The sequence below is a fragment of the Cervus canadensis genome, chromosome 3 (genome assembly GCF_019320065.1).
Source record: "Cervus canadensis isolate Bull #8, Minnesota chromosome 3, ASM1932006v1, whole genome shotgun sequence".
Classification (NCBI taxonomy): domain Eukaryota; kingdom Metazoa; phylum Chordata; class Mammalia; order Artiodactyla; family Cervidae; genus Cervus; species Cervus canadensis.
The window spans coordinates 45,662,293-45,679,093 of NC_057388.1; the positions used below are offsets into that span (position 1 = coordinate 45,662,293).

The 16,801-nt window shown below is 34.0% G+C and overlaps 1 protein-coding gene across 1 annotated transcript in view; it reads right to left on the reverse strand.

Moving 5' to 3' along the window:
• The window catches only part of COG5 (component of oligomeric golgi complex 5), a 267,212-nt gene that overhangs the window by 139,780 nt on the left and 110,631 nt on the right, over positions 1–16,801 (reverse strand). The window contains exon 7 of the mRNA XM_043463038.1: positions 8,846–8,976. Within this exon, the coding sequence (XP_043318973.1) occupies positions 8,846–8,976 (131 nt within the window). The remainder of the gene's footprint in view (positions 1–8,845; positions 8,977–16,801) is intronic.

Consider the following 16,801-nt stretch of genomic DNA (forward strand, 5'->3'; position numbering starts at 1 on the left):
TAGCACTTGACAATACAAAGACGGTAGTTTCACCAACCCTTGATTTAGAAAGTTAAGAGTTCAAGTTAGTGTCCGCTCAAATTTAAGGATAAAATAGCAAATATACACTAAACAAGACTTATTAAGCTTTAGGGAAAAAATTTAGATGATCAGTTTAAACCCTAAGGACAGCTTACAGTGATAGGAGCTAACAGATGAGATGGGGTGGCAAATTATCCATTGTGGCTGGTAAAATAAAGAAAATAAATGAAATCTTTGGATCTGTGTAACTTGAAAAGTTCTTACTGTAATCATCTCTTATATATTTTTTAATTTGATATATAACTGACATACATTAGTTTCATGTATATAACATAATTTGATAATTGTGTATATTGCAAAATGATTACCACAATAAGTCTAGTTAACATGTTACCATACATAGTTAACAAAAATGCTTTTTCTTGTGGTGAAAACATTTAAGATCTTAGCAACTTTCAAATATACAACACAGTATTAACCACAGGTGCCATGCTATACATTATATTCTCATGACTTGTCTATTTTATAACTAGAAGTTTTTGGCCCCCTTCACCCATCTCGCCCATTCCCTCAATTGTTTATTGTGTGTCAAGAAAAATGCTTCATACATTTTTGAAAAATTACTGGAACTTTATATTTAGCAAACAGCAAAAACACTGGGACCAAATATACAAAAGGAGCTCCAGTAAATTCAAATAATGAGATCTGTTCTGGAATTCATGTGACCAGCCAGGAAAACTAGCAACTAACAGTAGGAAAGCTAGCCCTCTTTTTTTTTTTTTTTTTTCATTTATTTTCATTAGTTGGAGGCTAATTACTTTACAATATTGTAGTGGGTTTTGTCATACATTGACATGAATCAGCCATGGAGTTAAATGTATTCCCCATTCCAATCCCCACTCCCACCTCCCTCTCTACCCATTCCCTCTGGGTCTTCCCAGTGCACCAGGCCTGAACACTTGTCTCATGCATCCAACCTGGGATGGTGATCTGTTTCACCATAGATAATATACATGTTTCGATGCTGTTCTCTCAAAACATCCCACCCTCGCCTTCTCCCACAGAGTCCAAAAGTCTGTTCTGTACATCTGTGTCTCTTTTTCTATTTTGCATATAGGGTTATCATTACCATCTTTTTAAATCCCATATATATGTGTTAGTATGCTGTAATGGTATTTATCTTTCTGGCTTACTTCACTCTGTATAATGGGCTCCAGTTTCATCCATCTCATTAGAACTGACAAATGAATTCTTTTTAATGGCTGAGTAATATTCCATGGTGTATATGTACCACAGCTTCCTTATCCATTCGTCTGCTGATGGGCATCTAGGCTGCTTCCATGTCCTGCTGCAATGAACACTGGAGTGCACGTGTCTCTTTCAGATCTGGTTTCCTCAGTGTGTATGCCCAGAAGTGGGATTGCTGGGTCATATGGCAGTTCTATTTCCAGTTTTTTAACAAATTTCCACACTGTTCTCCATGGCGGCTGTACTAGTTTGCATTCCCACCAACAGTGTAAGAGGGTTCCCTTTTCTCCACACCCTCTCCAGCATTTATTGCTTGTAGACTTTTGGATAGCAGCCATCCTGACTGGCGTGTAATGGTACCTCATTGTGGTTTTGATTTGCATTTCTCTGATAATGAGTGATGTAGAGCATCTTTTCATGTGTTTGTTAGCCATCTGTATGTCTTCTTTGGAGAAATGTCTGTTTAGTTCTTTGGCCCATTTTTTGATTGGGTCATTTACTTTTCTGGAATTGAGCTGCAGGAGATGCTTGTATATTTTGGAGATTAATCCTTTGTCTGTTGCTTCGTTTGCTATTATTTTCTCCCAATCTGAGGGCTGTCTTTTCACCTTACTTATAGTTTCCTTTGTTGTGCAAAAGCTTTTAAGTTTCATTAGGTCCCATTTGTTTATTTTTGCTTTTACTTCCAATATTCTGGGAGATGGGTCATAGAGCATCCTGCTGTGGTTTATGTCGGAGAGTGTTTTGCCTATGTTCTCCTCTAGGAGTTTTATAGTTTCTGGTCTTACATTTAGGTCTTTAATCCATTTTGAGTTTATTTTTGTGTATGGTGTTAGAAAGGGTTCTAGTTTCATTCCTTCACAAGTGGTTGACCAGTTTTCCCAGCACCACTTGTTAAAGAGGTTGTCTTTTTTCCATTGTATATCCTTGCCTCCTTTGTCGAAGATAAGGTGTCCATAGGTTCGTGGATTTATCTCTGGGCTTTCTATTCTGTTCCATTGGTCTATATTTCTGTCTTTGTGCCAGTACCACACTGTCTTGATGACTGTGGCTTTGTAGTAGAGTCTGAAGTCAGGCAGGTTGATTCCTCCAGTTCCATTCTTCTTTCTCAAGATTGCTTTGGCTATTCGAGGTTTTTTGTATTTCCATACAAATTGTGAAATTCTTTGGTCTAGTTCTGTGAAAAATACCGTTGGTAGCTTGATAGGGATTGCATTGAATCTATAGATTGCTTTGGGTAGAATAGCCATTTTGACAATATTGATTCTTCCAATCCATGAACACGGTATGTTTCTCCATCTGTTTGTGTCCTCTTTGATTTCTTTCATCAGTGTTTTATAGTTTTCTATGTATAGGTCTTTTGTTTCTTTAGGTAGATATACTCCTAAGTATTTTATTCTTTTTGTTGCAATGGTGAATGGTATTGTTTCCTTAATTTCTCTTTCTGTTTTCTCATTGTTAGTGTATAGGAATGCAAGGGACTTCTGTGTGTTAATTTTATATCCTGCAACTTTACTATATTCGTTGATTAGCTCTAGTAATTTTCTGGTAGAGTCTTTAGGGTTTTCTATGTAGAGGATCATGTCATCTGCAAACAGCGAGAGTTTCACTTCTTCTTTTCCTATCTGGATTCCTTTTACTTCTTTTTCTGCTCTGATTGCTGTGGCCAAAACTTCCAACACTATGTTGAATAGTAGTGGTGAGAGTGGGCACCCCTGTCTTGTTCCTGATTTTAGGGGAAATGGAAAGCTAGCCCTCTTAAAGCAGGTATTCAGCTTGACTCAGCTGACACCGAGTCAACTGTGGTGTTTGTTGGGCACACAGAGAAGAAAAGAATAATAATAATAAAAAACCTGTTGCAAACTGAACTCCCATAACTAATTAGGAAAGTAGTCAATGAGTTCAACTTTGCCAAAAAGTTCCTTTTGTAGCTTAGAAAAATGTTTAACTTCCATAAATCTTCAACACAATACATCTGAATTGGTAGCCTCTCTGTGCTGGAAGGGGCTTCCCTGGTAGCTTAGTTGGTAAAGAATCCACCTTCAATGCAGAAGACTCCAGTTCGATTCCTGAGTTGGAAAGATCTCCTGGAGAAGGGATAGCCTACCCACTCCAGCCTTCTTGGGCTTCTGTGGTGGCTCAGACAGTAAAGAATCCACCTGCAATGCAGAAGACGTGGGTTTGATCCCTGGGATGGGAAGAGCCCCTGGAGGAGGGCACAACAGCCCACTTTAGTACTCTTGCCTAGAGAATTCCATGGACAGAGGACCCTGGCAGGCTACAGTCCATGGGGTCGCACAGAGTTGGACACAACTGAAGTGACTAGGCAGCAGCAACAGCTGTGCTGGAAACACTTCAGAATTTTTAACAATGTAAGTTAAAAGGGTTCATAACATCATTATCAGTTACTGTATGCTATGTAGATATTTATTTAGTGAACTTCAATTCCACATTGTCCTCTTAGAGAGACTTTGTCTGGATCATGCTGTCATGGTACTTTTAGCTGACAACTGATAAGCACCAGTACTTTCTGTGGACCTGACCAAGGAGGCTTTCTGACTCAGGGAAAAGGCAGATTGTGGATGTTTACCTCCTAGTACTGGCAACAATTACCACAGGGGAGATTCCAGCCTGGCATGGAGCTGAAGAGACTCTTCCTGATAATCTTAAAGACAAGTTAAGCACATGATCCCCTTCCACCCTAGAACCTCTAGAAAGCCCTGCACTTGTTTACTGGAAAAGCTTGCAATTCACAAGCTAAAGCCATCTTTCTAATTAAAATGTCATCATTTCACTGTGGGGGCCTGGTATCTATGGTGATGCAGGAACTCATCCAGATCAAAATCTCTGTCACCTATTTTGAAAGCTAGTTACAGCTTGAGATAATGGAGTCTGTTACAATCCTGAAAATACAATAAGGTTCTCTTCTTCTTTGTCTGGTTTCTTTCAAGGAAAGATTTTCAGGATCAGTAACAAAGAGAAACAGGAGTCAAGGAGGAGCTGCAGATGGTCGTTTACCTAGCCCCACATTTGGAACAAAAACTGCCTGTCAAAATGAAGAATGTTCTTTCTTGTGTGGTGATCATGGTATGCTTCACCAGAAGAAGTACTCTGGGTCATCAGTCCTAAACACTGCAGAAAGAATGTGGCAGTGGTATCACTACGAATCCTTTCCATACAGAAATAGCATGACTTTGTGAGGTCACCAGTTTACAGTTTTGTACTGTAAGAAGAAAACACTGTTCCTTAGTATGTAAATAATTATTTAGTTTATGTCTTCCAAGACAAACATTTTGTAATACTGTAGTAGAGACTTGTAACACCACAAGGCTATTAAAACCTACAAATGAATACAGAACAATTAAGCAATTAACTAGGGAAAAACAGTAATGATCAAAAAGAGGTCACCTGCATTTATTTTAAAAATTTTGGTTTCAGAAAAAGAATGCTACAAAAAGAAATTACCCTGATTTTCTTTTAGTAAATTTAACTTTTACAGTTAATTGATATTAAAAATGATGGCCACCAACTATATACTCAATAAAAGAAGATAGCTAACTTTTCTGAGGAACCAAATTAATGTCAGAAGTTGATTATTAAATGCAAGTAATGACACATGTTTACTGAACACCTTGATTCAGGTTATGAGCCCATAAACTAAGTAACAGTTCAGGTATGCAGTATTACATCAATGTTAAAATGCTGTAGTTATTTCAGTCTATGTTTGTAATAAATATTAACAATAAATTTAACTATTTCAATGATTTCTTATAGGTGGGAAAATATATTTTGAGAATCCAATATATATAACCTGCAGCATCTGTTTTAATGGGAAGTAGAAAGAGTGTTCCAGGCATAAGAAGAACTCGAAATCCCTAGAGGAGGAAGGAAAACGCACATGTGGAAAACTAAAGAAAGCTTTTGAGACTGAAAAACAGAATACAGGGGAGAGTAGCATAAAAGGAGTAAAATTAAATGCTGATGAGAAGAAATAGAGTAAAAAACAACAAAGACATGAAAGACAGAAATATAAAGGAGATAGGTTTCCCAAGAAAATGGGATCCAAAAAATAGTATATAGAGAGGCACCTCTGTGAAGCAGAAATTAAGAGCATCTGCCTTAGTTGGTGTGTGGGGTGAGAGGGGAAGGTTGACAGAAAGTGGAGAATCTAAAATAGTCATTTCAGAGAATGGAAAAAAGAGAGTTGGCCAGAGAAAAACAAAAGTTCTGAGGAGTTGGTTTAGATGAGTCATTCCATGGAGGCTTCCCAAAGAAACTTTAACACTATAAAAATTACTGTTTTTATATAAATTGCTTCACAAATTGTCAGATGATTTAAAATGTAATTATTTAACATAATTAGAATAAACTGCTTGGTCCTATTGAAGAAAGAGGAAAAGCAGTGACCCCAGACCATGACTCTACTACTTAATAGCTGACTCATCTGCAGCTAATTTCCTAACCTTTCCAGGCCTTTGTTTCCTTAACTTAAAAAGTGGATAATTATGTCTTCCTCACGTGTTTGTTACTGTGGTTGAGATAACAAATCTAAAGTGACTAACACAAAGCCTGGCAGAGAAGGAGCATTCAATAAAGGTTAGTTTCACCCTGAATTCCTAAACTGCCTGCTGGGACAGCTGTAGGACACCTCTGACTTGCTGCTTTCTAAAAGGAAAAGGAAAGAGGCTCCAAAACACAGGCACTTTCTGCTAAGACATCCTGGTTCCTGAGAACATTATCTCAGGGACACCGTTACTGATAAGGGTATCATCCTGCTAAGCCAGAAACCTGACTTTGTAAAAATAACCCAGAGGACCCAGGTCTGAGGGAGACAGACACACATGACTAAATTCAGACATAAATAATGCTATAAATACAAATATCAATTTACACATGAGGAATGTTGTAAAACAGAGAAGGCAATGGTGGCCCATTCCAATACTCTTGCCTGGAAAATCCCATGGACGGAGGAGACTGGTAGGCTACGGTCCATGGGGTCCCTAAGAGTCAGACACGACTGAGCGACTTCACTTTCACTTTCATGCATTGGAGAAGGAAATGGCAACCCACTCCAGTGTTCTCGCCTGGAGAATCCCAGGGGCGGGGGAGCCTGGTGGGCTGCTGTCTATGGGGTCGCAGAGAGTCGGACACAACTGAAGCAACTTAGCAGCAGCAGCAGCAATGTTGTAAAAGTTGTGAAATGAACCAGAATGTTAATACTGGCAAGACAGTTATTTTCTTCCTTTAGGAAAATTATGGAGAAGGCCAAATTATACTCAGAAAGTTACTTTGTATCTATGGAATTTAACAAGAAAAAATGAATTAAAAAATATTAATGGTTAATGTCAGCAAACTATAACATAATTGGTGGCTCATATGGTAAAGAACCTGCTTGCTATGCGGGAGACCTGGGTTCAATCCCTGGGTCAGAAAGATCCCCTGGAGGAGGGCATGGCAACCCACTCCAGTATTCTTGCCTGGAGAATCCCCACGGACAAAGGAGCCTGGAGGGCTACAGTCCACGGGGTCGCAAAGAGTCAGACGTGACGGAGAGAGTAAGCACAGGACAGCCTTAACAAAGAGACAATATTCCCATCCACTAAGCAGAATCTATTTTCCTCCAAATCACACTGAAACATACAACAAAATTATAGTTCTTTAGTTCCATGCAGATCATTCCACATCTACCCATGTAGATGCACAACATTTAAAAATGTTTTCTTCTTTATCCTCGTAAGTTCATTGATTAGATGTAGGCAATTGGCCAAACAACAATATTTACCCACTTAAATATCTCTTGATTAACTCCATAAATCTGCATATTTAACACTACCAATATTTAAGGAATATTAATTTCTTAAAGTTGATCAGTTTAATTTCAATGTGATTTAAAAACTGAAGCAAAGTCATATTTGACAATTATTAAAATGGACATAAAGTAACAGCATACATAAAATAGAGTTTGCTTAGGAACTACTATCCTAGAAAATATTTTCCTGCTTTAAATATATGAGAATATAATAAAACAAATTAGTCTTTAAATGATAATCATTTCCCCCATCTCTATTAAAAACAGTATTTGAGTTCTACAAACTGTGATACTATTTCCTTTCTACCATTTTGGTTTTCATTTCCATGACTCTAAAATACAGTAAAATATTAAGAATTGCATAAATCAAAGACATGCATACATATACATATATACATAGCAATAAAAACTTCACAGGTAAAAAATATTAAACAGTACATATAAATAAAGGTTTAATCTCTGATGTAGTGATATTATGACCATTAGAGGAATACAAAAATTCTGTGACTCTGCCCTTTCTGAAATGTTAGATTACTTCCTTTCTTGTAACTAAATGAGCTGGGCCAGCACCAATTTTCTATAGAAATATTCATGTTAATTCAAAACTGACTTGGAATTCCTTGAATATTTCTTTAAGAATGAGGTATCCTCTCTTATTTGATGTAGACAAGTATTTTTCAACAGTATGAGCATTTTATCTTCATAGTGAGACCAAGAGTTAACACATAATTGGTGGCAGATAAAACTAAACTCCAGGGTTAGAAGCTAGACTCAAAGCTATCTGTAGGAAAGCAGAGAGTAGTGACTGGGAGGGAGAGTGAAGAGACACCAGGAGTGCTGGTAATGTCCCATATCTTGACCTGTGTTTTGATTTCACAAGAATGCTCACTTTGAAGTATTTCATTCTACATGTGTGCCTATGATTTGTTCACTTTTCATTATACATATATGATAATCAACTTTAAAAGTTCATTTAAACATAAAACTACAAGAGCTGAGAATCAGAAATCAAATGTTCCCTGATTTAGAGACTGAAGAACTGAATATTTATAAAATTAGTTCTGTCCAATACAAATGCACAAAATGAACTTTTTTTTTCAAAATGAAACTTTGGGTTTAAAGAATATGAATTAAAAATTTGGGTCCAGTACAAATGGAGCAACTATCTGGGTGTGATGCAAATATAGAACTGAGATTTACATTTAATTTGCTGATTCTACTACATCAATACCATTAGGCTCTTCTAATTCAGAAAATTAAGCATCAGGAAAATGGTATCTTAGAAATCTCGAGAAATTTCTTAAAAAATTTCTGGCACTGTGATTATAAGAGTGGCAAACTAAACCATTTACTAGATGTATGACCTCTGACCAATTATTAAGCTTTCAGTTTCCCCATTTGTAAAATGGAAATAGCAATAATATCATCCTAACTGGGTCACTGAAAAGCTTAAATGAGTATCAGTGACTTGGACAAAGGAAGCCTACTCAATATCTGTTAACCGTCTATCTACATATACATATGATATTTAAAATACATTCCATATTATATATAATACACATTAGAAATCTTAGAATCTATTTTAAGTAGAATTAAATAAACATACTTTTAAATTTTTTCTTGTACTTACATTATGCCTACTCTCGAATTAAAACCATAGACATAGTTCCTCAGTAATAAAGACAAACATTATTTTAAACACAAAATCAAATGTTCATCTATATTATAACATTTTTCACATTACAAAAGTAATACTATTTTTATTACCTGAGTCTCCACACCCTGCTCCAGTAAGCGCTTAGCTTGATTTTCCACTTCAAGTCGAGCTCTTGCAACAAAAAGTAGATCATTTTCTATCACTTCTATTCCAGAAAGGTCTATTCCTTGAGAAAGGTAATCTATTTAAAAAAATACACACATTTAAATATTTCAGTACTGAATAAATATAAAGGTATCAAACCATCATGTCTAACTTCTGCAAAATGTTAAAAACTTGCTGTTGAACACTATTCCCTTCCAAAATCTGTATTTTAAGAAACAGAATTACCCAAACATTCTCTACCTAATGAGAACTTTGCTCTGGAGGAAAATGTTTCAAACATTATAGAATTGATAAAGCAAGAATTGAATTATGATTATTATAAATTCAAAATAATGTCAACAGGTTACCAAAAAACTGTGCCAAATTACTATAAATAAATATCCTGATGAACTTTGAAATTTCTCAAGTTGCAAGACAGGGAATGGCTACCGACTCCAGTTTTCTTGCCTGCAGAATTCCATAGACAGAGGTGGGCTACAGTCCATGGGGTCACAAAGAGTTGGACACAACTGGACAACTAACACTTTTCACTTTCATTCTAAGTTTAATAAATTTTTTTAAAAAGTAACATGTAAAAGGTTTAAAATAGATAAAATGTGCTAAAATGCCAAATTTTCAAATATGAGACCACTACTCACACCAATTAAACCTTAATAAGTGTGGAATAGAAAGCCAGAACTACCTTTCTAGCCACTTAGATTGAATCTTTATATGTACCAAGAATATATGTGAGAAAACAAAAGTGATCTACTTGGATTTAACATATTTATCCTCTCTTTAGTAAGAAAATGATAAGACTAGCAATTTTAGCAGAAAAGAAATGATACTACTCAACTCCATGTTTACTTAAATTGAGAAAACCTAATTAAAAGACTAAAGGAAAAAGAGATTCAACTGAATGACCTGACATAGGTATCAAAAAAATGAATAAGACTTTTATTTAATATAGTTTGGAGGTCTATCCATAGCAATCAGAGAAGAAAAATAAAAGGAATCCAAATTGGAAAGGAAGAAGTAAAAATGTCACTGTCTGCCAGTGACATGATACTATACATAGAAAACCCTAAAGATGCTACCAGAAAACTACAAGAGGTTATCAATGATTTGGTAAAGTTTCAGGATACAAAATTAACATACACAAATCTGTATTAACCAATGATGAACTATCAAAAGAGGAAATAAGGAAACAATCCCATTTACCATGGCACCAAAAAGAATAAAATACCTAGGAATAAATCTACCTAAGGACGCAAAAGAGCTAAACTCCAAAAACTGTAAGATGCTGGTAAAATAAATTGAAAGATGTATGGAAAATAGATGGAAAGATATACCGTATCCTTGAATTGGAAAAATCAATATTGTTAAAGAAACTATACTACCCAAGGCAATCTACAGGTTCAAGGCAATCTCTATGAAATCACCAACGGCATTTTTCACAGAACTAGAAGAAAAAAATTTTTAATTTGTATGGAAACACAGAAGACCCTGAATACCAAACAATCTTAAGAAAAAAGAATGGAACTAGAGGAATCATACTTTCCGACTTCAGACTATACTACAAGGTCATAGTAACTGAAACAGTTTATGTATGCATGCCTGCTCATTCGTGTTCGACACTTGCAACCCCATGGACTGCAGCCCACCAGGCTCCTCTATCCATGGAATTTTCCAGGCAATAACACTGGAGGGGGCTGCTATTTCCTTCTCCAGGGGATCTTCCCAACCCAGGGAGCAAACCCTTGTCTCTTGTGTCACCTGCATTGCCAGGAGAGAACTCTTAACCACTGAGCCATCTGGGAAGTCCAGTATAGTACTGGTACAAAACAGACACATAGATCAGTAGAACAGGATAGGTAGCCCAGAAATAAAACCACACACTTATGGTGAATTACCTTACAACAAGAAAGAAAAATGTACAATGGAGAAAAGATAGTCTCTTCAATAAGTGATGCTGGGGAAACTGGACAGTTACACGTAAAAGAATGACATCAGAACATTCTCTAACATATTTGAAAATAAACTAAAAATGGCTTAAAGACCTAAATGTAAGACATGACAACATAAAACTTCTAGGAGAGGACAGAATCAAGATGTTCTTTGACATAAATCATAGCAATAGTTTCCTAGATAAGTCTCCCAAGGCAAAATAAATAGAAGCAAAAATAAACAAAGGGGATCTAATCAAACTTACAAGCTCTGTCCAGAAAAGGGACCATCAACAAATGAAAAGAAAACCTACAGACCAAGAGAAAATATTTGGAAACAATAATCAACAAGGTATTAATATCCAGAATAGATGAACAGCTCAAACAACTCAGTACTGTAAAAACATACAAACCAATCAAAAAATTGGCAGAATACCTAAATCAATGTTTCTCTAATGAAGACATACAGATGGCCAACAAGCACATGATAAGGTGCTTCAACATCACTAATTATTAGAGAAATGGATATCAAAACACAATGAGGTACTTTTTGATGGTTAGTCATTCTTACTCATCTTGTTCCACTCCCATTTGTGGAATCTATGGCTTCCTTAGTGACTAGTATTATCTCCTTCCACAAATCCTCCTCTGCAATACAAATCCCTTCTAAGATTTCAAAATTCTTACTGCTTCTTCTTTTACTAGCATCCTCCTCTGTTTAAAAGAAAACAAAAAGAAGAGAAATTATAGTTTGCTAAATAACTCAGCCATGCATTTACTTTTCCTAATAATGTTAGCACTTGGGATAAAAGAGATGAGGGAAGAGTACACATGTGAAGTCCAGATGGTGCAGGAAGCTGGAAGAAATAAAGGAGGCGAAATTTTCATGTTTCAAAGTGGGAAGCCAAAGAAGATAAAAACTAAGAAGTGGAAATACAGGCAGGTGATTTAGAGCTATGGAGGTAAATACCAAAAAATCAGCAAAGATGCTGAAAATGGGGGCCTCCAGGGAAAAGTAAACGGGGCAGAAACAAGACAAGGGATTGCTATTTTTAACAATAAATTTTGTAGAACTATTTGAGTATGTTACACATGCATAACTTTCATAACAAATAAAACATGTTAAGAGTACATGGTAAGTCAAGAAAAACAGAACTTTAAAAAAGAGGGCTAGTTAATAAAAAATTTGTATCCTCTAAATTAATGATTCTGTTTCTAAAATAAATAATATTTAAAAAGAAGAAAAAAGTGAATAATTTAGACAAAAGATATTTTCTACTATGTTAACTGCAACCATAAATATATACATACATATATGTGCACACGCATGTATAAATGTGCGTGTGTGTATATATATATATATCGTGAGTATATATACATATAAAAAGAAACATTGTAAATGAGATAAAACCACTTTGGAAATCAACCTGGATAATCTAGTAAGATTCCATACGATTCCAATCTAGTAAGAATCCATAAGATTCCATATGATTCCAATCCAGTTAGAATCCATAAGATTCTAGTAATTCCATTACTAAAATATACCATTCCTAAGCTCATTCCATGTAACTCAGAGAAATTCTTAGATTTGTACACTGGAAGACAAGTACAAGAATATTCATAACAGCACTGTCAAAAACAAAACAAAGTTATATATAACTGAAATGGAAATAATGAATACATACTGAGATAATGTATATAACTGAAATCAATTGGAGAACAAGCAAAAGCATTCCTTCAAAATACTACTACAGAAGAGTAAAACCAATGACAAGTATACACGTCAATGTGTCTCTCAATAACATAATATTAAGAAAGAAGAAAACATTTCAGAAGAATACACATAGCCAGAGGTAATTTACAGTAAAACATGTATGATTAAATAATATACTATATACAATACAAACAACAACATTTAGAAAAGTTACAGAGATAGATGATACAACATGCTTATAATATTCTAAAATAAACTTGATAGGTAGTATTTGTATTTTGTACACGTTAAGTGTTTTTTGCATTTTTACATTTTTCTATTGAATATTAAAATACATGAACCAATGGCACAGATTACAGTACAACAACCAAGAACTCACAAGAGTTATAACTGTATTTCATGTGTTCAAAACAGAAAAGACTAAACATGTTAGTAAAAACACGGGTAATAAAGTAAGGTGCAAACCGAACTTCTAGAGATAAGTTCAAATTCTAGAAGGGATTAATGGCATATGAGACACTGTAAGAAAAACAGAATATACTGTCTCATGAAGAAGAGTTTGATGCTAAAATACCTAACTGATAACTGAAAAAAGGGTTTTCTTTTCCTTTAAAAATAACATGCTCTTGAAAGAATTTTTGAAAATCAGGAAACTATTTCAAAAGGGGGAAATTACATAACCCCAGAACACAGAGGCCACAACTGCCAAGTGGATTATTGGAATATACATGAATATGTCTGAGAAATTTATGAATCCTCAAATTCTCCAGCAGCATTAAAATAGCATATATCCTCCCCCCAGGATATTTATGTAAAAAAGAGCAGAAAAAGCAAAACTTGACATACAGGGACTGGGCAGCTGGCTACACTGATGAAAGTGACTCCCTCCTACACACCAACTTTGCAAAGAGCACAGTGCAGATAAGTGCCTCAGAGAAATTTCAAGCAACCTTCAGATGTTTCCTAAAATACTTAAAATCTTATTTGTGCTTAAAATAAAGGGTCTACTATATTCCTTTAAATTCTTACCCTACTTTTTAAACCACCCACAAGTTATTGTGTTCCTGTTTTTATCTGTAATTATATTTATTTACAATGTCTTCTTTATTAACAATGTTATAAACATTCACCCATAATATGATAATACTTATAAATATCAGCTCTTAACGACTGCCCAATATTTCATCAAACAAATGATCAAAAATTACTTAATCATCTGCCTAAATGTAATAATTATTTATAATAAATACATACAAAAACTTTAAATATCTATAATTATTTCCTTGGGAAACGAAAAAGAATTAATGGATCAAAGTAACAATTTTAAGCCTGTTGACACAAATTATCAAACTACTTCTCAAAATGACTGTACTTCTTCAAACATTCTCCCAATAATCTATGGGAGTTACTTAATCATGGATGGCACTGGATATTACCACTGTATTGAGTATTTCATATGCTGCTGGAAGGTTCTTATTGATGGTCTGACATGAATTTCTAAATGATAAGGCTGAGTAGCTTTTACTATCTGTATTTTCTTTGGGGAATCTCTATGTAATCTTTACTCCCTATCTTTTTATATTACATCACTGAATATTAATTATATAATATTCGCTGTTTGCCTATGATATTTGCTATAAATATGTTCCCAGCCTGTTGGCAACATGTTAATTTATTTATTTATATATTACTTCCGAACACCATTTCCAGAACACAGTCATTCAATTGTATTATCTAAAAAGCTCTGCATTAGATTTTTTTACAGAGCCCTGATTATTTAGAAACTTCAGATTAAAGCCTGTCTTTTACAAAAGCAAACAGCAACATGTAAAGCTATGATTTATAAAGAGTTATCCAGCACACTGATGAATAATACTCTGGAGAAGAAAGCTGTCATTGTAGACTCCATTCAACAAAAAGTTTATCTTTAAATTAAAATAAATAGTATTGTAAGATCAGGGCTTATTACAACTACATTTTAACTTGTTCTGCTAAAAACACAGTTCTTAGAGAATACTGAGTTCAATAACAAATTTAAATTAAGACAAAATAAACAACCTCCACAAAACACTGAACAATATGGATGCTGCAGGGTTACAATATTAATAAAATTAACTTGTCCAATCAATAATGAGACCTACTGTCCAGTTACTGAAGGTATCATCACCATCATCATAATAAAAACAACATCATCATCTTCATCACAGAGTACTAGTATTTCACTTGTTACAAATGGCTAAGTCTAAGATAGGGTTGTTTTAAAAGTCCCTCCCTCCTCAATAAGGAAAAAAACTTTCACTAAAGAAATCTTAGAAAAGACATAAAATTAGAGGAAAAAGTAAAAAACTCCAACTAAACTTCAACAATGACATCTACATACACATATTGATTTTCATTGATTTGTTTATATTTGACTTATTTTAATCATATTTGCTTACATCATGAATCTGATGACACAACAGGTCTACAAGAAAAATTATTTTCAAGAAAAATGTTTAATACATACATACACAGTGATTTCAATAATGTGTGATATTATATTATTATGATATATTATTATATATCATTATATCATTAATATGATATATTATTGTGGTTTCAATAATATGTGAAAACATTATATCAAAATATGAAATATATGAATATATGAAAATATAATTGAAATTATAAAGCAAAATTTTTCAAAAGTAATGTGGGATTTGCATAAAAGTAAAACTGACAGAACAGACAACAAAATAACACAGGTTTAAAGGTATAAGATTTTAATATATAATAACCAAAATGCAACTAAACAGAGAGGAAAATTTAATTTTAAAATTTATTTTTAAAAAGTTATCTCACAATATATAACACCAATCATAGAAAAAAAATTTTTAATAATTTAAAATATTTGCTTCTACTATAGGGGAAAGTAATTACTGAACCAAACAAATTACAAGAGAAACTTTACAAATACTAACATATACATTTTCTATCTTTTTCTAATATAAAAATAAAATCAGAAAAAGAATAAAAATAATTTGAAATCAACACATAAAGGTTAAAACATGTAAGAAGTCATAGTTATCTATAGGCAAATAATCGAAGGCTATCTAAAAACAAGTTCATGTAAGAGAAAATTCAGGATGAGGTCAATGTCTGAAAATTTATTAAACCTTTCTAATCATCTCTGAAATTTATTCTTATGTAAAATTAAATATTATAATACATGATCATTGGAGTACATATAAAATCAATATAATATAAAATATAAATAAAACATACTTTAAGTAAAGTCAATTCTATTCAAGAAAACAGATATATCCTTTCAAAGGCAGAGTATCACAGAAAGAAGGCTAATTAGGAATGAGAATATCTTAATTTTACTCTACCCAATTTTATGACCTGAGGAAACAATCACTTAACCTTTTCGAGATTCCAAAATTAAAGAATAAAGAACCTGTGTTACAAATCTCACAGGGCTGTATGGATCGAATGAGATAATATGCATTAGGAATGTTTTGTAAACCACCAAAAACATGTAAATACTGATAACTTATTATTTTCATAAATGGGGTGTTAGTCACTAATCTCTTTTTTTCTTTTTAAAATGAAGGGGGAAAGGCCTTGAGAAACAAAGTTTGGTATTACCCAAAAAAAAAAAAAACCAACCCACCGAAAAACATAAATGAGAAATTTATATGTTTCTAACGAATCCTCAATGAAGACTACTGCTTGAACTATGCACAAAATAAGTCTCACGCTTAAGTAAGGGTGAAATCTTTCTACTTTAAGTCCAAAGCACTTCTCAGGGCACATTGATCTTTCTTATTCTTCAAAGCTTCAGGAAAATTTATTATCAAATGCCTTATTTTTGTTCTGGCTCTCACTTTAGGGTGGAGGAAAACCTTATTATTAAAATGGGGATTGGTTTTTCCCTTTCAAAGTCCTACCCCTCTTTTCAGCTAGCACCAAAAAATTGCTCAGGGCCTAAGTAAATAAATAAGACAGTATATTAACTTTTTTTTGGACATAGTCTCTTTTTTTTCTTTTTCCCTTCCCCTGACTTTCTAACCATGATGCTCTTAATATGGTATTAGAATTTTAAAACAAGGATTTATAGAAAACTAACCTTTTTTTTTCCCTTCCAGAAAGGTATTTCAGGTGTTATATTTACTGCCTACCTTCCAATCAGTATCTAACCAGAGGTAGGAGTCAATATCTCTCCCTCAACAACTGAGAAGCACTAGACAAAATCAACAAGGAATAGAAAAAATGACCAC